The sequence below is a fragment of the Schistocerca gregaria genome, chromosome 1, assembly GCF_023897955.1.
Source record: "Schistocerca gregaria isolate iqSchGreg1 chromosome 1, iqSchGreg1.2, whole genome shotgun sequence".
In the NCBI taxonomy this organism is placed as follows: domain Eukaryota; kingdom Metazoa; phylum Arthropoda; class Insecta; order Orthoptera; family Acrididae; genus Schistocerca; species Schistocerca gregaria.
In genome coordinates, this window is record NC_064920.1 from 320,372,978 (window position 1) to 320,399,820 (window position 26,843).

Consider the following 26,843-nt stretch of genomic DNA (forward strand, 5'->3'; position numbering starts at 1 on the left):
AGGAATTTTGGTATTTCTAAGACGATTTCTATGTAAGTTATCACGTTTCCTTGTTTCATACCTTCCAAGAGTAAAGTTGTGGGTTATTCTCTTGGCTGACAAGTATGAAAAGCTCAAATGTTTAGTGCTTAAATTTTAGAAGAAAGAAGCTGTTGTCGTGTTGCTCAATGTGGTTGTTCATTTCTTTACTCTTGTTACTTACGTAGTAGCGCTTAAGGAAATTTGGCCTATTAGCCTGTGGCTCAAACTGACTAGTGCCGGAGTTTGAATAACCACATTTTGCCATAGATTTGTGCTGCTTTGGGTAAAATTTCAAGGAGGGCTAGTGTCTGAAGTTTAAATCACTTGCAGTCCCTAACTAAAAATGTATGTTGTAATTTGTCTCGGTTCAGTATTGGTCATGTGTCTTGTAAATTAAAAAAAGTTACATCCCAGCTCATTTTCGATAAGGCATTAATTCCTATGGACTAATGACAGTTTTGTGTAAAAAATTTTATTTGTCGTAAGAACATTGTCTTTAAACTTCCTAAGCTTTGCTGAAGGGACTAGTGCCCATGTTTTATAGTCCACAAATTTTGCTCAGTTAAATAATAAATTTTAAAGGGGCTACTGTTTGGCGTTGTTCAACCCTTGTAGTGCATATTTATTATCTACTCGCGAGCACTAATGGCTGCTGGTTTTGTCTTAGATTGAAGATAATACAGCGGGTGGCCACTTCGCAAATCTGAAGCTGCAGCAATTGACCTTAGGTCAAGATGTCATTGTATGTGGTTATTACAAGGTTTTTTTTAAGTATGTGTGGGTAGTGCCTCGATGTAATTAATAAATCTTGCTAGTTTTCTTAAGTGATTTAGTAATGTTAACTTTTCTTTATTTGAGTAAAACGATTATGATTTGGAATCACGATATAAGTAATCCTGTTGTATGCTCTAAGTATCAATGTATGTTCCTTAAACGATATTAACAAATGTTTTGTAAATCTATCGTCCAGTGGCTTTCCGCTCAAAGATCACTGTATCCAAGTAATCCTATCACCATCTTCACTCTGACATTCGTAATGTGACGCAATATTTCAGGACTGTAGATCTGCTCAGCCAAATCCTAATACCCGGTAAGGGTGGCATTCTTACGGGGATGAGAAGTCAATTGGCAAGTTGCTTATTGATTATTTGTGACCGTTACCACTTACCAGAAATGGAAACAAATCTATATTTGTGGTATTTGATGCTTTCAGTCCCTCCTCATGGCTAATTCTCAGCAGGGGTATGACGTTACCCATCACTATTCACCATTTGAGGAGTTAGTTGCAGATTTGAACGCCCAAAGATTCTTGTCGCTGATAACACGCCTGCCTTTTACTTCCATGGAGTGTAGACAACTCTGTTTTCAAAACGCGCTTAACCATGTCGCCCCAATCCCACGACATCCGCAGCGGCCCTTTTCGGAGCAAGTCAATCACAATTTTATTATTTATCATAATAGAACTAAATATAAATGGAATGAATCACTTTCCTTCAATACGGCTACACATGAAGCGCATAGAGCTACTCCAGTGAGCATTGTTTTAGCCTATCCAGGCAATTCTCCCATTTCAAATTTATGGGGAATAAATTGCTTTCTCCCAGAGAGGTAATTCGAGTAGGGCATTTAATAATCGTAACTGTCACATTGCTGGCAAGCAGAATGGTACAACCATAAGACGTATCCTACCTCTTTTAAAATTGCCGGTTGATTCTAATTAGAAACTTTAAAAGTTGTAGTAGAACTGCTGACAAGATTACGCAATGGCTGCTTCCTAGATTTGTCACAGTATTTTGCACTGTTGAAATTCCCACCCCACCCCACCAAAGCAGAATCTAGCGACAGGTGAACAAAGTCGTGTTCGTGTGAGTAAGTTTAAGGCAGCTGGGCAGCACGTGGAAGTAGTCCCACCTTCATGTCAAAACACTGTCCAACTTCAATACGCATAATCTGGGTAGGGTGAGCCGCTTAGTACTGTCTCCGCAATATCTGTCTGTACTGGATATCAGCACAAGCGTCAGAGCCTACTACGAGAAACACCTAGGGCCGCAAAGGAGAAGAGCCACATACAAAAAAGAACACGACTCTAAGCGTTAGTCAAGCTAAACATGGCTGATTGACGGCCGACAGGACACAGACAAGGACAAGGGCAAAGCAAAACATGTAAACAACGAACTACACAGTGGAAACCTTCACCACAATGATGTTAATAGGTCAAGAGTTAAGAGAGACATAACCTGAATCGCTACCAGAGAGAAAGTACCAAGCGAGTTTGTTATCCAGTAATCCATAGTACTGGTGACTGACTGATCATTCGCTGGGCAGCCATATTTATTTTGCCCACAAGGGACAATATTTTCCGACGTATTCATGTGGTGTGAAGCGTAGAGCACTCATGATGCAAATGCTTTGTTGCAGCCAGACTGTGGCCTCAAACAACTATCTACGTCCGTTACCTCCAGCGGGCATTCAACTACCTCAGAACTAGATAACGCTCTGGACAGTGCTGTGTGAGGGTGGGAATTGGGGGTGGAATGGAGGCATAGGGTGAAGATCCGGCACCTTCGGGCTGTGGGTGGTAGGGTTTTTGGAGGTATTCATTAGGACATCACTGCCAATGGGCATGCCAGTGGATTCTACTGAGATATGTGGGTGTGAAATGAATTGCTAGAGCAACAATGCTGACTCGTAGGTTGCTGGCAGGTGTACTGGAAATGGGGCACTATTGTCACAATAAAGCGATGGATGAGGTGGCAGCAGATGCAACATCTGGACTCGAAGCTACGTTTGTTATGGTACTCTAGCCCTGTTTTTGCTTGGGTTGCTGTACCTTGCCACCCATGGATCTCTGATGGCCAAATCCTGAGCCCATGTGGTGAGGGTGGTGTCAGTCAATCATGGTGGTGCATACAGCATATGAGTGAGTAAGTATCCACAATGAGAAACCACATTGATCCCAAAAAAGGGCCACAAAATCAAGATCAGTTTGGCCCCATGGGTGGCGAGGGATAGACTGGGAGTCAAAAGGTTGTGGGTGTGGTGCCTCGTGCCATACATATGCCATTCAGCCATGGGTCATTGTTTTGATGTCACTTTTGATCCCCAACCAGTACACAGGTCAATGGGGTGATGCCTTCATGTGGGACATCCCCCAGCGTTCCCTGTGCAGCAACACCTATAGGTGCAAGAGTGCCATGATCATCACCTGATGTGTATTCATCTCAGTATCCAAAAAAATTACAATATCAACAAGTGAGAGCCTCTGAGAAACACAGTGCCAGGAGTTAAACTCGGTTGTCAACTGGTGGATGAGGTAAGTTGGTCAGTCCCTCTTCACATAGCGGAGAACCTGCCGCAAGGAGGGGTCCCAGAATGTGGCTGCAGTGACATGAGCAGCTATAATGGGGACACTGTCTAACAAGTGTTGCCACCTGGTATCGTAGCGGAGCCAGAGGATCGTCTCTTTGTCGAAATCAGGGTCTGGGCCAGTGTGTAGACACGACAATGTGTCGGCATTGGAATACTGCACCATGGACTTATGCCAGATGGTATACTTGTAAGCTCTCAGGAACAATGCCCAGAACTGGAAGTGTTGGGCTGTTTACCCCAGGAGTCTGGAGCTGTGCTGGGTAAGAGATTGAAATAATGAATTTGCCCTAAACCGCCAGCATTTCATGTAAGTTTGTTGGGTGGGGTAAACAGACTATCACATTGACATTCTGATCTGTTGGCCTGATGCCATTTCTGGTAAGCCAGACCTGTCTCCCACATGGTCATAAAAAAGATACAGAAATTTTGCAGGTGCTTCTGGTGGAAGAGTCCTGTGACAATAGGACTATCCAAGTGCTTCACAGGAGATGGAATGTGCTGCATCAGTTGTTCCAAAAACATTTATATACTTTCTACTGAGGTAGAGCCAAAGGGGAGTCACATGTACTTGTACAAAGCAAAATGTGTATCAATGATAACAGTGTTCTGTGATTCTTTATCTAAGGGTAACTGGAGGTAAGCATTGCCAAGGTTGATCTTGGAGTGGTATTCCCTCCAGCTAGTTTAGTCAGGCGGTCTTCCAATGGGGAATAGGATCACTTTCCACCTGTGAGTGAGCATTGATTGCACCCTTGCAATTTCCACACAACCTTCTGACAACTTTCTGATGAGGACAAGGGCAGTGGCCCCTTGCACTAGATTTCACCTGCAGCCTGGAGATGATCTACCTCCTGCTTCACATCAGCACCCAGCGTAACTGGGTAACTGGAATGGATCTGGCACAGAAAGACAAAGCTCCAGCTGAAGAGTGACATGCACCTGAAAGTATGAGTCACACTCCAAATCCAGCTGAAATGGAGATCCGAACGCAGTGCAAAAATCGTCCAGTTCCTAGAAAGTAAATGTGGATGGTATGATGTTGAATTAGTTAGAAATAGGAAACACAAACGATGAAAAGGCGTCGAGGCCGAAAACGTTGGTAGCATACAGATAGTCGGAAACAAATAACGTGATGATCCTGGTACCGCTTGTGTGAACAGCAATGATCCAGAACTGCCCACGAAGGAGAACAGAATCGTCCTCACAGGCCACATGCCATAAGGGTGAGAACAACACTGGTGAACCCAACTGTGCGTAAATCACCTGATTCATCAAAGAAACTATGGTCTCTGTGTCGTTATGGGAATGGACGTGGTGAGAAATGCGAAGCATGAGAAACAATTTCTGCATGGAGTGGCCGTTTCGGGGGTGTCCTGTTGCACTAATGGGTCATGATGGAAGCAGGATGCTTGGCTTCAGCACACAGAACGGAGATGCCTCTCTTTGCCACAACGCATGCAGGTCTCCCAGTGGTCCTGACTGTCTACTTGGGGCTGAGCAGAAACACACTCAGGCATGAAGTGAGTGGTCTCCATGGCCTAAAGCTGCTTTATCTTCCTCATCAATCTCATCATTCAGGGGTCAGTAGATTGCAACTACTGCTAGTGATCAGGTGGCAGTGGTTACTTCTACTGCCACTGCTTCGATGTTATTGGTAGCTGGTATGTATACCTGATGGTGGGACATCCCTCTTTTTATGTGTATGGCCACTCCCCTGCCTTGGGTTGGCCTGTCTACACGATAACTATTGTAACTGGGAACTACCACTTTGATTCCGAGCTTGAGGTAGGTTTCTGCCATCATGCGTATGTCGATTGGGAACTCCTTCATGAATTCCCTGAATTCGACCACTTGATTAACAATGCCGTCTGCGTTAAAGACGCACATTGTCAGGCCTTGGATATTTGGTCGTCTATCCATGATAGGGTTTTCCTGCTACTGATGAGGTCGCAGAGGGAATCGACTGCTGCCTGAAGGGCAACGAGGATCTTTGTATTCTACTTCTGGGCCTCAATGAATTCCTTCATCACCTCCATGATGAGGTTCATGGTCTGGATCATAGTGCCTAATAGCTAATCTGAGAGGAGGTGAGGGGGGGGGGGGGGGAATTGGGGGACTGCTGAGGAAAGACTTGCACTCTCTGCTGCAGCTTGTGTTTGGGTTTCCCTAGGGCTTTCTCTGTCCTAGGGAACCTGGTCGTTTCTGTTGTGTCCGCCCCTGTGTAGTTCTTCCGTCTGTGTCTGATGTTGTGGTGATAGGGCTACGTTTTCATGGCTTCTTGAAGGAGAAACCACTTCTCCTTATGTTGCCCTTGGTGTATTGGGTCTTGGTGTTACCCAAGTCTTTTCCATGGGTGTTGATGTGTTTTGTTTTTGTGTCTGGACTGGGTGGTGGATCTTGTTTGCATGTGTGAAGGGAGGTCTTTGCGCCCTTTGCCTGCCCCGTGATTCTTTTTTCTTTCTTTTTTTTAACCCTTTAATCTTGGTACCACTACGTGGCTTTTGCCACACAGCGTGCAGCGCACATGCAACCATGTGGTTCAGATGCTGACACCTGAAGCATTGCACAGGGGCTCTGCGTTGACGGAGATGGCCATAAACATCTAGATCTCCCTTATGTTTTGCGGGATATCAGGGAGAGTAACCTGATATGGCCACTTGCTTTCTGCCCCAGGTTTTCCCATCTGTTGGACGGCCTTGACGACGTACCCCTGGGCAGTCAAGTCTATTTTGATTGCCTGGTGGGGACAGCCGTCTCAGAAGGTCCCTAATGACTATGTTCTTGTTTCTAGTTTTGGTTATGGGGAATGTGTAGTGTCATATGTTCTTGTCTGCAAGTAGGCCCTTGATGGTGTTGTAATGATCGATAGTGTTGTGTGCTCTTTTTATCTTGTCTCCTCCAGCTGGTTTAGCTCTAAAGTTGTTGCCTGTAATAGCTGTTTTTATTATGCCGTAGAGTTCCTCACAGTTATGGGGAAACTCCGATAAGATCGGAGGGAGGTGGTGTGTGTCCTGCTTTTGTGTCGTTTGTTCATGTAGTGTCTTCGGCTCATTGGCCACCACCTGAAACCTGTCGGGGTTGGTTCTACTCCCAGGGCCGCTGTAAGCTTCGGCTGGCGAAATGTTTCTCTCGGCAACCGAAACCATCCGAATTCTGCCATGTTATGCAGTTCCCTTCCAGAGCGATGGTTTCCTGGTTCCCTCACAGGGCGACAACAGGTGCTGTCGGTGGCGCAGACACTTCTGGGGATGAGGGAGTTGTTGTGGAATGGGCGGTGGATCCCTTCTTGCTCTTCGAGTGTTTTTCCTTCAGCTCTTTCTTTGCATGCCACTGTTTGGTGTATGTGGATCTGTATAGGGGGGATTTCAGGTATTTGGGGCTAGGCAGCTTTCTTGCAGTCTCAGCAGGCAACAAGTCAGATACAATATGTGATCAAAAGTATTTGGACATCTGGCTGAACATGACTTACAAGTTCGTGGAGCCCTCCATTGGTAATGTTGGAATTCAATATGGTGTTGGCCCACCCTTAGCCCTGATGACAGCTTCCATTCTCGCAGACATACGTTCTGTCAGGTGCTCGAAGGTTTCTTGGGGAATGGCAGCCCAAGCTTCACGGAGTTATGCACTGAGGAGAAGTATCGATGTCAGTCGGTGAGCCTTGGCGTGAAGTCGGCGTTCCAAACAGTGTTCTATAGGATTCAGGTCAAGACTCTGTGCAGGCCAGTCCATTACAGGGATGTTATTGTCGAGTAACCACTCCGCCACGGGTCGCGTATTATGAACAGGTGCTCAATCGTGTTGAAAGGTGCTATCACCATCCCCAAATTGCTCTTCAACAGTGGGAACCAAGAAAGTACTTAAATAATCAGTGTAGGCCAGTGCTCTGACAGTGTTGCGCAAAACAACAAAGGCGCAAGCCCCCTCCATGAAAAACACGACCACAACATAGCACCGCCGTTTCCGTATTTTGCTGTTGGCACTACATACGCTGGCAGATGATGTTCACTAGGCATTCGCCATACCCACACCTTGCCATCGGATGGCCAGATTGTGTACCGTGATTCGTCACTCCACACAACGTTTTTCCACTGTTCAATCGTCCAATGTTTACGTTCCTTACACCAAGCGAGGCGTCGTTTGGCATTTACCGGCGTGACGTGTGGCTTATGAGCATCCGCCTGACCATGAAATGCAAGTTTTCTCACCTCCCGCCTAACTGTTATAGTACTTGCAGTGTATCCTGATGATTACACATTACAACCCTCTTCAGTATCGGCGGCCTCTGTCAGTTAACAGACGAGGTCGGCCTGTACGCTTTTGTGCTGTACGTGCCCCTTCACGTTTCCACTTCACTGTAACATCGGAAACAGTGGACCTAGGGATGTTTAGGAGTGTGGAAATCTCGCTTACAGACATATGACACAAGTGACACTCAATCATCTGACCACGTTCGAAGTGTGTGAGTTCCGCTTTCTCACGATGTGTAATGACTACTGAGGTCTTTGATATGGAGTACCTGGCAGTAGGTGGCAGCACAATGCACCTAACGTGAAAAACGTATGTTTTTGGGGGTGTTCGGATACTTTTGATCACACAGCGTTGCTAAGCTGCACTGATTTAAGACAGTTATTTGGAGTGTTAGTGTGCATTTAGCAGTTGAGCAATGAAATCATATGTCAGTCTGCAAGTTGCACAGTGATGATTTTGATTTGGGTTGTCACAAGCCTGTCAGATGTGTTGGTCATATTCTCCAGACGATTACCTCCAGAGGATTTTACTAAAGTATAAATCCGCATATTCAGCAGAGTTTGATGATATGTATTATATGACTGAGGTCTAATGGAGCAAAGAAAGTTTTGGTTACTGCGACATGTACCCAGCTCTGTGTGCAGCAATATAATGCCATTTACATTTTACAGCACTCTGGCTGTTGATGACTGGGACCGGTTTTGTAACTAATTTAAGCATGTTGGAGAAGTCACTTGGCTGCACTCATAAAAGAGAACACTACATGTTTTCGATGCATCAGCGTACTGATAGTATAACTAAAGGGTAGTTCCTTTGTCAAACTGTATTCTGTTAAATACAGTTGTTTTAATTTTTTAAAATTATGTTTTTTTTTTAATGATTACTCACATTACTGTAATTTCTCTTGCAAGTGGTTATAAGGAATCACAAATTTATGTAAACAGTGTACTGCAGACTGACTAGCCTTTACACCACCTGTTGTACTCCTTGTTGTGCTAATGAAAAGAGAAAATATTTATAAAACAGTTCGGTATGCAAAATTACATGCATTAGCTGATCAGTTATAGCTTTATTAGTCTTATTATAAATGTATTTAACATTTTTGCTACAGAAATAGAGTAGATCTAATACTTTAACGTTTTGAGCTATTGGTTCAAAGGCTTATGGTTAGTCACAAGCTGATTATAGCAGATAAGTTAAAAAGAAATCAACTTTCAGCTTTGGAATTCAGTCTATTTTCAACTGATTCATTTAATGACAGAATGTTTTTTCTCTGTTCCAGTTGTATTATCGAAATGTATCTCACTATTTGACAAGTTATGCCTATGAGTGGAGCTGAAGACAGAACTGGCTTCTCTACTGCTGTGATAACTGTCTTCTGTAATTGTTAAATTCAACATTGTGCAAGAATCCAAATTAAGGTCCTCTCTATCATACTTAATTATTTCAAGTTTTCAAAGTTGCTTGGTCAAATTGGTTTAACTTGTGTAAATCATTAGAGTTTGACAATCTTTGCTATTACATGTGAAGTTTGCTAAATTAGAAGTTGAAATAAAGGCTTGGAAGATTTGTAATTAAACTTTTCTGTTGTTTGATACATTCCATTCACCCATATCCTCCCCAGCTGTTCAGAAGCACGTCATTCATATCGTAATTGTAAACACATGAGTGAAATAAAAAAAAAAGGTAGTGGAATGACCTATATAAAACAATAATTTCATGTGTTTAGTGGTACTTCCTTTCAACTAGAATGTGATTAGTATTCTATTGGTGATGTACTTTTCGAATCTCTCCAAGTCTCGTGACTGTTACATCATATTCTATTTTCATATTTCAAATCTGTTTTTCGTTTTAACCAATGGCTACAGAATCTGTGCTCGTGCCACTTGCCACAATGACCACTACTCATCGCACTGGTCAATGTGATGGAAGTGAGCTTTTTGGCAGAAATAGTTAGATGTCTGAACTCATTATTATGTTGCTGGTATTGTGCTAAAATTACGAACAAGAACACAACAAATTACTAGCTCTTCCCAATTTCCCCTTGCAATAACTGTCAAGCAAGACACTAGAGAAATTGACAACAATCATGTCACACATTATTTACATCTAACAGTTTTACCATCACTATGTGTTTTACATTGGGCATAGGCATAACGCCTTTTCAAAGGACTGCTAAAGCAGTTCTGGCGAATGCAGTTCAAATTGGAATGGAATAGCTGCACTGGTCTGCTGGGGATGCTCCATAAGGGCAGAACAGACAGAGAATGTTTTTTGATCTGATTTGATCCTGTAGATCATACAATTTGTACAGCAAAGCACATCATGATATAGGACAAGTCAATATGAAAAGTTATGTTAAGATGGTATATGACGAGAGATGACAGTAGTGGCACATAACTCACATAGCAGGATACATATAGTATATACAGACAAAATATAAAAAAGGTGGTGTGTGATGAGAGATGATGGTGGTTCATGCTGCACATAGCAGAATCCATATAAGAGGTACAAACAGAATATGAGTAACAAACAATACTTAAATTATTTTACTAAGTAGAAATATCTACAAGTGAATATACAACTTATTACAGTAATTAACATACTGTGGTTCATAGTTCACATAGCAGAATACATATATGAGACACAGACAGAAAATAGATCAGATACAATAACTAAATTATCTTACTAAGTAGAAACATCTACAACTGAATAAACAGCTTATTGCAAGTAATTAAAATTTTGTTTCAAGAAATTCATGTACGGAAGAGAAACAGTGATTCAGTAGCAATTCCTTTAATTTAATCCTCATTATTTTTGGGTTTTTGCTTGTTTTTACGTCTGTTGAGATGTGGTTGTATATTTTAATTCCCATACATTTAACCCCATTCGTATATAATTTTGTGTTGTGGGCTATAATTTATAACTGTGTTTTGTTTCTGGTGTCATGTGTGTGGCGATCTGCATTTCTGTCGAGGGCATCCAAGTGCTGTACTGTAAAACAGGCTAGTTCCAATATATGGAGGCACTGCAGTGTCAGGATTTTTAGCAGCTGAAATAGTTGTTTACAGTGTTCAGTTCATTTTTTACATTTCATTATTCTTACTACTTGTTTTTGTAACTTGAAAATTGTGAGAGAATCAGAGCTCTTTTCCCAGAAGATTGGGTCATAGCTCTATACAGAATCAAACAGGGCATGGTACACCAGCTTCAAGGTATCTACACTGGCTCTGTCTTGTAATGATCGTTCTAAGTAGGTTGTTTAGGTTTTTATATTGGTAACGCCATGTAGCACACTGTATGAAAATCACTGGCTGTGAAGTGTGCAGTCTGTGGTTGGTTTGAATTGTTGTTGGCTATTGTAGTGTTGGGCAGTTGGCTATTAACAGCGCATAGCGTTGCGCAGTTGGAGGTGAGCCGCCAGCAGTGGTGGATGTGGGGAAAGAGATGGCAGAGTTTTGAGAGTGGACGATCTGGACGTGTGTCCACCAAAAAGAGTAAATTTGTAATATTGGATATCATGGACTTATATTATCACTTTTGAACGATATTAAGGTAAATACATTGTTTGTTCTCTATCAAAATCTTTCATTTGCTAACTATGCCTATCAGAAGTTAGGGCCTTCAGTAGTTTGAATCTTTTATTTAGCTGGCAGTAGTGGCGGTCACTGTATTGCAGTAGTTCGAGTAACGAAGATTTTTGTGAGGTAAGTGATTTGTGAAAGGTATAGGTTAACGTTAGTCAGGGCCATTCTTTTGTAGGGATTTTTGAAAGTCAGATTGCGTTGCGCTAAAAAATATTGTGTGTCAGTTTAGTGTTGATCAGAATAGGTAAAGAGCGAAATGTCTGAGTAAGTTCAGTTTTGCTCAGCTGTTTGAAAATCAAATAACTTAAGGGATTTGCCAGCACAGTAATTCACTAATTTTTCTAAGAGGATGTTACATCGTAATAGATAGCAGGTTTTACTAAGCTTTTGTGACAATGGCTCAATATGTGGTTTTCAATTTAGTGTGTTATTGATGGCAAGTCCAAGAAATTTGGTGTCCTGCCTGTTTGTAATGTCATCTTTGCTCATAACTATAACTACATTGAAGGGAGTTATATTTTGTCTAGTATGGAAGTTCATACTTACAGTTGTTTGAGTATTTATGAGTAGTCTATTTGCTTCAAACCATGATTGTAAATGACAAGTTGTTTCATTAACTGTATCTTACAATGTGTCACCTCTACTGGTTATCAGGATATTTGTGTCATCCGCATACAGAAAGGAGGTGGTATTTGGTATGCATTCTGGTAGGTCATTTATGAACAATATGAAAAGAACAGGGTCAAGAACATATCCCTGAGGGACACCATTTGTTGTATGTAGTATATCTGACCTGCAGTGCCTGAATGTCTCTGATTTTCTTATTTCTACATATTGCTTTCTTAGACTAAGGTAGCTATGGAACCAATTTCGGGCTACACCTCTAATCCCATACTTATGGAGTTTCATAAGCAGCAGCTTGTGGTCTACCATGTCAAAGGCCTTGGACTGATCAAGAAATATACCGACAGCAGGTTGTTATGGTCAACGAAACTTGAGCACTTTTCTAGCAATGCATACAGAGCATGTGTGGTGGACCTATTTTTCCAAAATCCGTACTGGGAAGATGTGATTATGTTGTTAGAATTTAAACATATTTCTAATCTAGTTAACATACAGTATTCAAATATTTTTGAGAAGGCATATAGTATAGCAATTGGCCTATAGTTTGTCATGTCCATTTTCTCTCCCTTCTTGTAGAGAGGTATACTTTTAGTAAGTTTTAGCTGGTTTGGAAATGTTCACTCTAGAAATGAGGTACTTATGATATTTGACAGGGGTCCACAGATGTAATTTGAACACTTATGAAGTAAGAAGCAGAGTATCAGATAATGCCCTGCAGAATAAATCTTTTTGACTCTTTTTTTAATAATATCTTAAATTTCATATGGTGTTGTAGGAGATAGGAAAAAGGAGTTCAGAGAAGTATTATTTTTGAGACAAGAGTGTGCAGTGTTTGGAGAGTTATTATAATATTGCTGGGATTCAAGAGGAATTTTGGTGTTTTTCCATTTTCTAAATGCAAGCACATAAATAACAAAATTTATGAAGAAAGAATCTACTAGTAAACTTTAAAAAAGTCCATTGCAAGTTCCAGAGGGTGCTGCAAGTCGGTCTCCAAAATTTAAAAATACGATGCAGGTGATACAGCAATACACACTGAAAAATCAAATGTTTTCAGTTACAAGTCCACATCCAAGTTGAGTGTAACAAGTAAGATTCTTTTAACACATATAATAATATAAAAATGATATTATCAGGTATCTTACTGTTAAATATTTTATGTCTGTCCTTAGTAAAGCAACCATATCCTTTCTATAAGCAAAATTCTTGAGATTATATGCTGTGATTATCTGTAAAACTGTATGATTTTCACTATTCACTCCCCAAAAATTTATTCATAAATTCTTCAAGCAGATTGTTGTCACCATGTCACTTTTCTTGTATCTCACTATACCTATGTACATAAAAAGGTGAAAGGGGGTTAGTAAAGTATGTACTATACCATATTTGCAGCATTAATTGCTTTATTCATTATTAAACCATTGGGCTTAAAACAATATCTTTTTTCAGTTTACTGATCTCCTGATATTGTCACAATAAGTAGTACGTTTTATGGAGAATCTAAGTTTCAGACCTCCTACAAACTAATTCTTTTTGACATATATCAAGAAATTTAAAGTTTTATGGAATTTGGGACTTTAAGGTGAGTATACTTTCTATTGAAAATGCTACAAAAATGTATGTAATGCCAAACTCATTGAATTATGGAAACTAGTTAAGACCAGATGAACGTTTTTCTTACCTGATAGAAAAGCAACTATTACAATAATAATCAAGGAAGGAGATTGGTATTTTTGAACTCACAATCCTGTTTCGTTTCTGCTCCAACTCATCTTTACCTTCATATCTAATAACTGAAACTTGAATTTCCATTCTGGGTTCTACTATTATATCCTCTTGGGGTGAAGTTCCAGGAACAATCATACCAACATCATTTTTGACAATTTTCTTCAGGAACAGTCTCAAGCATTGGATACAAAACAAAGATCTTTCCCACATTTGTTGCCTGCAACACTTAAGGGCTCTTCTGAGAATTTCCAATGAGTAACTTCATTAGACCTCAATGACCAGTATGCATTTCTGTTGTTTTTCTACTTATTTACTGGCAAATCCAGCAAATGGGTGAGTTACATTAATCTAAGTACCTGCACTGTGTGCTAGTACAGGAGAGTCAAAGACCGTTTTGTGATGTATTTTTAATAACATCATGTTATGGGGCACTGTGATATATTTTTGAACAAGTCTTGATGAAAGGAAGTGGAAGGCTGAATAAAAAGTGGACAGTGCTACTTAAAAAAGATATGTATTTGTAATGAAGTAAATTACAAGAAAGACAATAGTGCTGTTTAATGTTGCCATGACAGCACATTCTCTTGAAATATTTTTTGTTTTGCCTAAGGACAAAAAGTTATTTGATGTGGTTAAGGTAAATGGGATACCCTGTTAGTGAATGTGGATATGATCCTAAATAAGGCCATGAACATATATGGAACAATGAATCTTTATACCAACATTTATGTAAACATAAATAATAATGTAAATCTGAATAGGCTCTCTGTTGTTTATAATATACAGGGTATCTCAAAAGATATATTACAATTTCAGTGTGTTACAGCAGCCAAACTAATTAAGATATTCAAACTGTGTTTGGCTTATGTGACCAAAAAAACTCACAAAGCTGTGTTTGTATATGTTTCTGGTTGTTGGAGATGAAGCACAATGACAATGGTTCAAGAAAACGTTTGGTGTGTGGAATAATTTATTCAGGCCAGATCGGACTTGTAAGTCCAAAAAAACTTCCAATCATGGTACAGGAAGCAATCACACTCAGAGATGATATGCCAGTGGTGCAGGAATTTTATGCAGACAGTAATGCATACAGACTGTGGAAGATGTTCTGGACTAGGTGTTTCCATATGGATGGGTTGGCAAAGGTGGTCCAATTTCCTGGACTCCTAGATCATTTGACATTTACATTGACTGACTTGTGTCTAGGGAGTATCTCAGAAAGAGAGAGACCACCAAACGTCTGTCAACCATATCAATGATTTGACGAACTGAATCGTTACTGCCACTACCACTGTTGATGCAGATATGTTGTGCCAATTGTGAATACAACAAGAGTACTGACTGTATCTTGTACACGTCACCAAATATGCACACCTTGAAGTTAACTGAACTGCATAAATCTTTTTAAGATAATGTGTCACATAAGTCAAACATAGCATGAATATCTTAATTAGCTTCGATGCTGTAACACATTAAAGATGTACTGTACCTCTCGAGACATCCTGTACGAAAATGATCTTCCGATTGCAATACCAAACGACGCAGATACAGTATCTTCTGTATATGATGCAAGCTTAGGAATGAAAACTACTATCACTTGCTCACTAAAAAGGAAGTTGAGGTAATGTTCAGAATGTTAACAGGTGGATTATGATTAAGTTTTGCTAAAAGTTGTTACATACAATTCAGTACTTCTCGTAAAAGTCTAGAATTTATAAAAGCAGTTTTCTTGCATAATGAGATGCAAGAAGTAGAAAATACACATGATTACTGCTGTGGGTGGTTTATTCTGCATACTTCCGTTCATTAAACATCTGTGTAACTATTTTTTGAGGCTAATAGACTTCCAGGGATAGTATTTTCAAAACAGAGAAACAAGTTTTGAAAATTATATCAGAGTTCTAGAACATCATTAAGAAAAAATTGTCTTTTTGACAGCTGCTTCACAGCATCCTCTCACCTCTATCTGTCCATTTCCACCACCCAACTATCTGTGTCTCTTCATCTCCTCCCCCCCTTTCTCTGCCCATCTCTCTGTCCCCACTCTTCAATTATATGTTGCTCCTTCACCATCTGTCCATATCCTACTTCCCCTCTCTTTGTCCATCTCCTCCTCCCCCCTTCCCTTTCCATCTGTCTACTACTCCTCTACATATACCATCTACCTCTTGCATCTTCCTCTGCTCCCATCCTCTCTGCCCATATCCTCCACCCATCTCTCTAATCACTGCCTCCTTCCTCTCTCTCTGTCCATCTCCTATGGCCCTCTCTTGTCCGTCTCCTCCTCTACCAACTATCTTCCCAAATCCATTGCTTCTCTCTCTCTCTCCAGTTCTTTCTCCCCCACTGTCTGTTCAGCCCCTTCCCTTCTACTCTCTCTGTCTCTGTCCACATCATCTGCCCCCCCCCCTCTCTCCTTATCCAGCCCCTTCTACAACCTCTCAACACGCCTCAACATTGCCTATCCACAAATGTAGCCATTGCAAAACTAGTGAATAAAGGAGAATGGTACTACTCCCACAACACATCTGTTGTGCAGACAGCCTACACGACAGGAGCTTTAAAACTGTTTTGCCCCTGATATATAGGCTGCTTTGCAAAGCAGGGTGATTAAGCAGGCTGATGCTAGTTCATCAAAACAAATCTGACCTTTAGGTCTACCCACATGTAGGAGGCTTTAAAACCATTTTTTGCCCCTGACATGTAGCCTGCCTAGCAAAGCAGGCTGATAAGGCATGCCAATACTATTCCTACACAACACACATGTCACACAGTGCAGGCTATTGACAGTGGCTGAAAAAAATGTGTTTGTCCTAGCTCTGCTCCCATTGGAGCAAGGAGGTTATAAACACCAAAGTGCTGATCATTGTAGATGTTGTTGTCTGTGTTCCAAATTTGGCTGAAAACAAATGAGCGGTTTGGGAGGAGATCCCAGATATACATATATACATATATACTTACTTGTCTGCATTGTACATACATTATTAATATTTCTCTTTACTAAAAAAACAGTGGAATGCATGAATATAACACTAAGACAAAAATGACCTGTACAAACACCTCAAGAAGCTAACTTTAGCACAGAAAGAGTCAAATATATTGATAAACATATACTTGCATTCAAGTACTTACCAAAGAATATTAAATGTTAAGTAGGCAGTGTGATGGTGTGAAAGACTGAGTTGAAGTTCATGTTCATTTATACACTTATGTTCATGTTTCAAGAAAAATATTAATGTTTCTTATCATTATATTTTCTTCAAGAATAAGTGATAATACAGAAAGAGATCAGACACATTGGTACAACTAATTTATGCAAAAATTTAGTAGGGCACATTAAATGTCATGTAGATAATGTGGTGGAATCTAAGACTGAATTATACTCCTACTTCATATGAGATTATCTTCACACAAACTCTCAATTTTTCTATTTTAGGTTAGTATTTAATTAGAATTAGTATTGTAATACAGTAATGTACATATTATTACTGTAATATGGTGTGTAATGTCATTTCACTGTTTTGCACACATCCCAGAGACTACTCTCCATGGGATCCATGGGAAATGGCTATTTGCAAAGTAAATGTAAACGAATCCAAACTCATGATTTTAACACTTATTGCAAATATTCTTAAATTCCTCAAATCATAAGGTTCCAAAGGCAAATTCTTGAAAGTTATGATTGATATTCGTAATTAATCTGGCAATTCCTTTATTTCTATTGCAAAGTACTGCATCTTCAAAAAGAAACTCTCAAAATTAATGTTATGGATTATTTTCAAATGTGAATTAACGCCTAATACAAAAATCGTTCATAGTATTACTGCAGTTGATTAAAATACACATATTTGACTTCTTTCTATATTTCCAGAGGTCCGAGGAATGTGTTCTATGTAATATAATGTAGTTACCAACTTTAAATTCATCTTCATTGCAACACTGCTCAGATTAAGTGTTAAATCTTTTTGCTCTGTCTCATGAAGGAAAGAAACGTGACAATGTTAATTATGATCAATCCATCAAAAGGGAATGTTAAGTCTGGTGCTATTCAAGAAAAGAAGCCAATACGCTGGCACCATGTTTCATCCTCTGCAATCTCCTACCCTCATACAACACATAAACTGTAAGCACACCCATTAGAGTCACCTACACTTAATTGATACACTTGAAATAGAATTTGCATATATCAGTCAGATTGTGCATGGAGAAAGAAAACCCTTTTCAACTGGATGGCTGAAACTACCTCTCAGAGTCTCCCAGCCAACAATACTATATTACTACTACTACTACTAATAATAATAATAATAATAATAATAATAGTTTTATTTTCATTAGGCCATTACTATCTTGAACATTTTGTTACATATTTTATGCTGTCCTACCAACATAAGAGCCGACCCATTTTATGTGGTCTGTTGTAATGTAATAGTACATGATGACATATGACCCATTAATATTATAGTGCATTTAAAATTAGTTGCGACTTTTGAGATTTGGCTCACTGGTGGCGTCATGACGCCATTGCCCAGGTAACACCAATAGCTAGCCTGCTTTCCCCACCACGCTGCCAGCAGTTCTGTTGGTAAAGCCCCCTGTTGCTATACTGGGGATAAACAATACCACGTGGTGGCGCACATTAGAGGCACATATGTCCATTAGATCTCATTGCAAAGCGATATTTGCTGGCACTGAAGTCTTCTACATTGAACGAGTGTTTCCTGTTGGCGATTCATTTATAATAACAGTGTAGAACGTCTGAACACGAGATTCGAAATAAAAGTGGTCATCCAGGAACACGTTCACCGACTGTAAAGATAATCTTCTGTCGCAAAATATTCCTCCGAATTCGACAATACCAGTGGACAATGTGCAATACCACTCGGCTGTGATGGACAAAGCTCCAACACTGCAGCAGAGAAAAGGCCTATTTTCTCGGTACAAAGGAATGTTGGATTGGATAAAGTTGAGCCTAGCTTGTGTAAGGCGAAGTTAATGGAACTTGTGGTACTGTACAAACTAAAAACTCCATGCTACAAGGTAGTCGAAATTGCTAGAGTATAGTTTAATCATGCTTCCTCCATATCATCCTCATTTAAATACGAGAGAATATAAGGGCCTAGGTGAAAAGCAATGTAGCAAAAAACAAGAAATTTACACTCAGTGAGGTAGAAATGCTGCTAAAAGAAGTCATTGCAAATGTTACATCACACGACTGGTTTCAAATTGTCAGACATACTAAGAATGTAGTTGAGGAAAAATGGATTCATGAAGGACTGTGTCAGGTTTTGAGTAATACTTTACTTCTCTTGTTGGTGTGTTAACACCTGCTTCTTTTGCATAAACAAGCAGAGCCTACAGGTATACACCTCAATAACATTCTAATGCAGTTTAAACTGTGGCAGGGTCCATAAACAGTGTATTATTAAACTAGCACTGAGGGCTAGACATATCAATAGTTACAATAAAGTGCATTTGCAGTATAAAAATACATGTGTTGCTTCTTAACTTGTATTGTTGCAAAACCCACAGCAATTCTTGTTTCACAGGTCCTTAAAAATTACATTATTTCATTTTTTTAAATCAGTAGTTGCTTGAATATTGTGGGAGATATGGGCATGAATATAACAATAAAATAGTGATAAACACAGTTTTTAGCATGTTACAAGGAGTTACACAAATATATATCTATAGAAGGTATGCTTCTTTATCTTCAAATAACTAACAACGATGAACTCATACTATGTAATTATCATACATTAAACTCCATTGATGGTATCTGAAAAAAAAATAGTTACATGTGAACACACTACTTTAGTTTTTAGCTTCAAGATATTTTTTGCAAGTGTACCGAAAAATTTTACTTTTGGTGACAGACATATTTTCAGTCATCCTTATATAGTGTATCAAACTGTTGCTAGAAAGCATCTTGTATTTACATCGCTTTGCCAGTTAATTTGAGCCAGTTCCCCTCAATCTCATAATCAATTGTACTTCTTGGGATCTAATTATGGATATTTCTGTTCCATGTTGCAGTACAGTAAGTCTTTACATAACTATCTGTTTCAAGTATTTATAGTACTGTTAATATGTTTAGTTCCTTAAATTTATTCTTATGAGATTCTTAAAAATATAATTTTGCTATACATGTCACAGATTTCTTTAGTAGCTTTAGTAATCTTTATAGACGCACATTTGTAGTATTTTCACAGATGAAGATAGCATTTAATTGGTGTGAATGAACTAGTCCATAGTACCTTGTTAGTTGTTTTGTGTGTTTATTGTCCTCCACAATTTTGTCATCAGTAATATGTTTGAACTGTTGATAGTTGTATACGATTCTTGCTTGTCAAATACCTAACCAGCGTCATCCCCAGGACTTTATAATGAACTATTCTTTTAACTACAAGTTTCCTAGCTTGCAGTAGTATCTTTCAGGGTTTGTGTTTTGTTTGCATATATTTGTTCTTCTGTTATCATTTATAAATATGTTATTTTTGCTGAAGCTGTTGATTCCATTTCCTATATATAGAAAAGCCTTCTTCTGTAAGTCATCTATTGAAGCACTACTAGTATCAACTGAAATGTTATCTGCGTGCATGCACTCATTATTGTGGACCATGTGGCTTACTCATAAAATGAAAAGTAGTTGGCCATGCACTGACGCTCGAAACATGTTGTATTTAACAAATTCAGAATTCTAATAGACATTTGCAATAGTATTTTTCACTTTATGTTTTATTTTTACAAAGATTTCACTGCTTTCCATGAATGATTTATGATTTCGGCTGCTTTCCCCCTTATGCTATTAATGAACTGTTGCTTCCTGTCGGAAGATTCAAGTGGCATCCTGGAGACATTTTCACTGGTGGCTCACAAGTCCGATGCGAGAGCCGACTTGACGCCCACAAGCGCCTTATGTCATAGCATTGAAGCTTTTATGATACCAGCAGCATTAATCAGCGACACACTTTTAAATCGTCGAATACCCTAAATCGATTATAAAATCCCTTAAAAATGAATGTGAAAGCCAAAAAGGACATAAACCTGGAATTACTTAGCCAAACTTCAAACAATATTGGTATAACAGCATTTGAAATAGTTCAAACAAGCATCTTAATTTCCGGAGTTTCAGTTTAGAAACGTCAGTGTGGCTACCATGGTACACGTCACGATGTGTACCATAGATTAGGTTTGTAAGCGACATTGTTGTCTTTGCGAGTAGCTTTCTGCTCACGAGTTTTGATATGTTTCGCGAAGTCTTTGAAATGGATGGCGGTGAATGAGAGTGGCGTGTTTAGCCGGATTAACGTTTGATATTAAATTGATTAATGAATTGGTTGTGAGTGTGTGGCTGTATACTAATAATGAACTAGGTCAACATTGTTTAATTTAAAATTCACGAAAACGCTGAGTTGCAGCGAAAAGTGATTCGTAGAACTTCTATGAAGCAGCAGTTGACATAAGCGTCCTACGTGTCTCTATAGTTAGTTGATAAGTGTGAAGATGGTTGTACCTGCAGCAAGTAGGAGTGGACAGGCTCCAATATCGACTTCGTCGGGATGGAAGAGCCTCATAACATTTACGGTTCTATTTTTAGCGTGGATTTCTGGTTTTGCATCCAGATTGTTTGCTGTGATAAGATTTGAGAGTATCATCCATGAATTTGATCCATGGTGAGTATGGCAAAACTTCTGCAGCTGATTGGAGAAGATGCTGTTATTTGTTATCTGCGTCAGAATGTTAAACTCCATCCATTTCGTGTTACCAATCTTGCGTGTGCCTTCTTAGGAAAGCTTGGTGTGGTCGATTGAAGTTGGCGATACCTGACGTCGGCTTTAAGCCGCGACGTATGATGATATAGCGCGTGACGTCATACAAGTGAAAACATTAATATTTATTTATTTTTGTGCTTCCTACAGTACTCCGGTATTGAGAACCGAAACTTGGCTATCTTAGAGTCCAGATTGTCATCATCATCATTATTATTGTTATTAGGTTTACACTGCCCTCCCCGATTACCTGACAGTACCTGAATGATCATGTTACGCTCTACCATGTGAAAAATCCTATATTATCATCGACCAGAAATGTTTATTTTCATTGACTTAGCGTTGTTCAATAATAAAGTTATAGCACCATTTTCTCATCTAGTTTTGCAGATAAATAATTTTTGATGATTTTTAATAAATTACGCCCCTTACTTGACTCATAACCCCATTTGCTCACGTTTGGGGCTTCCAGCTAAGTAAAAGCTTTCTTTAGGCGCCCCATACAATACAGAATGATTGAATTTCGTGCAAGTATTTTCAAATACAAACTGCGTATCCAATGACAGTGATTTTCATATAAATATATGCCATTCACCCTTGAAATCATCTGATGAAATATCTAATTTATAATTGTAAAAAAAAAGGCTATACAATGTTTGAATTATTAAGACCCTTCCATAAGGCAGTGCACCCTACTATCAGTTTGTCATGAGACGCCTTATAAGTGTCTCAAGTTACATGGTTTCCAGATATTTTCATCAATTAATAACACATTCACAAAGCTTGTATTTATAATTTGTAGCAAAATCTTGTAACCCAGGATGGTGTTTTTGGGCTACATTGATTAATGCCAAGAGGAACTGACATTTCTGAATCTGTGAAATGAACCCATACAGTTCAGTAACAGTTGTAAGAGACATGCAAACTTTCACTGGGTCCATGATTTTTCAGTGTCTGCCTCACTCACACAGGGTATCATCAGATCATTTTTATTCATAACCCAGTCACCAATGCAAATTTGCCTTCATTCTGTGTAGTCATGTTATGCCAAAAATGGTTTGCTCCATTGTGGGGAGGTACATTAGAGCACACAAATATTACATCTTGATCAGTCCCAGTAGACAGAAATGCAGCATGCTAGTATGTGGTCTTATTCCAGTTTCAAACAATTGAAGTGTTTAATATAAATACTACTAGAAAGAGCAGCTAGGGGTCATTGACAACACCACATCATGCGTACTCCGAAGACTGATTTGATTCAGTAGACTCCACCTCTTCATTAGTTACCTGATCTAATCTTCAGTATTCTAACATAGCATCACATATCAGAAGCTTCTATTCTTGTAGTGTCTGTACTCTTCATCATCGTTGTTTCAGTACTATATAAAGTTAAACCGAAGTGCTTTCAGAAAGCACTTCCAACAGTTAAATTTATATTAACATATTTCCTCTTTTGAATTAGCTTTGCTTGCCATCATCAGTCTGCATTTTATATCCTCTCTACATCTGCCATTTTTTCTGCTGTCTAAATAGCAATACTCATTGACTGTTTCTAGTATTTCATTTCTTAATTGATTCCCTCAGCACCACCTTATTTAAAGTTGTACTCCCCGATATCCTTTCTTCAGTTTTAATGATGATATAATCTGCTTTCAAGTCGTACCCATTCCATTCAACTAATCTTCCAAGCCCTTTGCTGTCTCTGACAGAATTTCAGTGTCAACTATTGTTCTTTCTAATTTCTTTTCTATCTCTATCTTCCTGAACTTAAGCTACTTTTGTAGATTTCTCCTTAGTTTCCTTTACTGTTTGCTCTATGTGTCAATTGCATAATATGGAGATAGGGTACAATTATCACTCCCTTGTGAGCTACTGCTTCCTTTTAAAGTGCGTTGAATCTTAGAACTATGCAAGTTGTAGATAATCTGTTACTCTTGCTGCATTTTGTTGATGATAACTTCAGATAACAAACACACACACACAGTACATAATATTAATTATAAGTTTCTTACAGTTGCCTAGACCTTCCTTTAAGCCATCCCTTCTCTGCATTCTGCTGGCTTGCCATCTGAACTGTTAACGTTTGCACAGCTTTATCTATTTTTCTCCAAAGTTTTCTGTAATTTTCCTACACATCGTCCATCTTTCTCATAGTCCTGCGCGCTTCTAAAATTTAACATTTATCCTCATATTCTGTGCAGCTCTGTTGACTCAGAACTAAACTGTCACCTTTCAACCTAACCTAGACTTTGGACTACACTACAGATAAGTCTGCCGTCACAACTTATATTTAAAAAAGCTAGTTGCAAAGAAAATATTGTCAGTGTTCTGTTCTCTTTCCGATGGGCACATATAACGTCCAATGCCACATTATCATTAAGATACGGCACAAAGTCGACATGTCTGGTGTTGGTAGGTGCAATTGACCCTTCTCCTCTAATCATTCTTAACTTTGCCATTTTGCATTTTTTGTTAATCTCATCATTTATATCTCTCTATTCACTTTCACTTGATTCATTGGCTGTATTTTATATATTCGTGTTTCATGTATTATGCTGAGTATCTCACACATTACCCAAGGACTTTCACTGGGTCATTTTCTTTTTACCTTATTATTACTCTGCTGCGTCCCCTATTTTCATCCCTCGAAGCTGTTTGTCTTCTATTGTACTTCATTCTTCGTTCATCAGCAATCCCCTAATGCTATCTTTGGCATTTTCAGCAACCTACCATTTTCAGTTTATATAAATGCTACTCCTTAGGTTTCTACAATTCTGCCATTTCTTCAACTTTAATCTGCAGTTCATAACTGTCATCTATCTTTTCCAATGTAAATAAGTAAATATTATGATGATATATTTGGGTAATGATGAATATTTGATGTTAGTAGTTGGCTTCGATCAGTGGCATAGCAAATATGTGACTAACATCGTAAATAACAGGATGGCTGTAATGTGATACCAGTGGCGGTTTTTTTTTTTTTTTTTTTCTTCCAATCGAGCTAGGCTACAGATCAGTCTGTCTTCATAATCAGGTATTTTTGCTTTCACATCCTGTGGCATCATCAACCTTCCAGACGAACCTGGACCTTGTGCTATGTTGCAAGTCAGTCTGGCACAGCAGCTGGCTTTTTTGCATTCATATCGTTAGTTTTTCCAAGTGATAATGAGACTGTGAAAATACACACCAGAAGTTGATGTCACTGCAGCCATTAACATTACATCATTGGTGAAGGCCAACTATTAGTGTTGATTTTACATCTTGACCAATACATATTACAAAACAAAACAGTTCATTGAATAGAAATGTTCTCACCAAGAAAAATTTCTGGTGTAGTTGGTGTATAGCTCTTTGGCCAGTCAGTGTTGACGTATCGAAACAGCTTAAATTTGCACACTCCCCTTGCCCAATGGTACATTAAAGCTACCGATATGTGCCATTGACAGTGATCCTTGACATAACGGTGATCTGGCATGTGATGTCTTAAATGTGCAGGCAGAAAAGAGTATTGTGTATATGTATTGTGCTAGTAAATAATTTATTGGAATACAGACTGTTGTAGAAGATGGATCTAGAGCATAGAACAAAGCTTAGTTGATGTTGGAAGGGGACAGTTTGATTGTGCATTGACAAAATCAATTAATGTAATGTCATGTGAATAACATAATTTAAATTACTGGTTTATATCTGTTATTTTGACAGTCAAAGGTTGACACTGGTAAGTTCAAAATCCCCCTCCGTAAAAAAAAAAAGAAATACATACATTAAGAGAATACTGTGGAAGAAATATGTTGCGTGAATGCTATTTGAAAGATGCTAAGAGCATTTAGTGCATGGTTGTAAAATACTGCCATAATTTAATATTGTGTGAAGACATTAAGTATTTGTCATTACAAATTGTCCATAAAGAATATGGAGAAACAGCAAAAGTATTTGACATTTATGGTAAACAGCCCAGTGAATGTTGTACAAGTTTGTGGTTAAGCCTCTTAATTGTTAATGTTATCCATTGAGTAGGCATAGTTTTAAGAAGAAAGTATAAACACAGTAGCCACACTGGTGCTTTAAGAGTAAGCTTAATGTGTAATGTAGAACAGTCCATGATTCTGAGAGTTCATAACGACAAAGTAATTTTTGTTGTATGAGAGCATCATTTGGAGAAGTTAAAACAACTCTTTAATTTCTGTACAGAATTTCATACCTTTTTTTATGTTACAAGTCTCAGTGTATCAAAACTTGTAAAAAAATATGCTAATGTGTGCATATGCAGCCCCACAAGTGAGCCTATGTCTTTCGAGTGTAATGGAAGTAAGACTCTTAAATAATGTCACTGTAGACAGACTGCTATTATTTATGGAACTTTTCCTGATCACGAGACTCCCTAGTTCTGAATCATTGGCCATTGGAAGACTTTCTGTTACTATTTTTTGTGTTGGTCAATTCCATTATTACAGATCTAATGCTACTATGTGTAGCGAAGTAGTAGCCACTAGACAAGATAATGGCTGTCATGTTGTGCTACTTGGAATGTTTGTTTGAGATTTTGTGGTGAAACACTATCACAACTATTGCAGCAGTTACCTATGATTTCTCAGGGAAATTTTATTGGAGGATGAAGTGAATTGAGAGAAACAAGTAATCTGAAAACAGATGCTGCCTTTGTAAACTGAAATGACATCTGTAAGCGCAAGTACCGTTTTTGAAATTGAGCAATGAATATAATTAATTTTTGATAACATAGTGCAATTGGATAAATAAAAAAATCTTGTAACCAAGCAGTGGCAGGAGAGCACGTAAAAGGGGGTTATACTTATGCAAGCTTTTGTAGCCAGTGGATCCTTCTTCAGACAGAAGGGTTGAAGGGAAGGAAGAGAGGTGAAGGAAAAGGACTGGAGAGGTTTAGGAAAAGGGGGATATTTTGGAAAAGTCATCCAGAACCACAAGTAAGGGAACACTTTCCAGATGGGATGAGAAGGAAGGATTGATTGTTGGGGACTACACCAGATGGGATTTGAAAACCTTAAAGCTGAAAGGTGGAAGACAGAGTAATATGCAAGACAGATTTACTGCAAAAACGTCATACGTGAGTTAATAAGAGTGAAGAACTAAGTACATTGTACGTAAGAGAGATGGGAGGAGGATGGTGAAAAATTGACAGATCAGAAAATGATAGATGTAGAAAACTAAAATGGAGTGAAGAAAGGAGTAGTTACTGTGAAAAATGCTGATACGGAAGAAATTAACTTAAATTAATGCCAGATGGGTGGCAAGAACCAAGGACATGCTGTAGCAATAGTTCCCCCCTGCGGAGTTCTGAGAGTGTAGTGTCTGGGGGAAGAATCCAGATGGTGCATGTGATGAAAAAGACACCAACATCACAACTGTTGTGTTGTAGAGCACTTTCTGCCTGTGCCAATTCATCCTGACTAATAACTTAGTGATACTTATGCTGATGTAAAAAGCCAAACAGTGTTTACGTAACAGCTGGTGTATGACG

The 26,843-nt window shown here is 38.9% G+C and overlaps 1 protein-coding gene across 1 annotated transcript in view; it reads left to right on the top strand.

The window, feature by feature from the left end:
* Positions 1 to 20,721: 20,721 nt before the first annotated feature.
* Positions 20,722 to 26,843, top strand: part of LOC126343623 (dolichyl-diphosphooligosaccharide--protein glycosyltransferase subunit STT3B) — an 89,141-nt gene continuing 83,019 nt past the window's right edge. Inside the window, exon 1 of the mRNA XM_050001953.1 lies at positions 20,722 to 21,250. Coding sequence (XP_049857910.1) covers positions 21,081 to 21,250 — 170 coding nt within the window. The 5' untranslated portion in view covers positions 20,722 to 21,080. The remainder of the gene's footprint in view (positions 21,251 to 26,843) is intronic.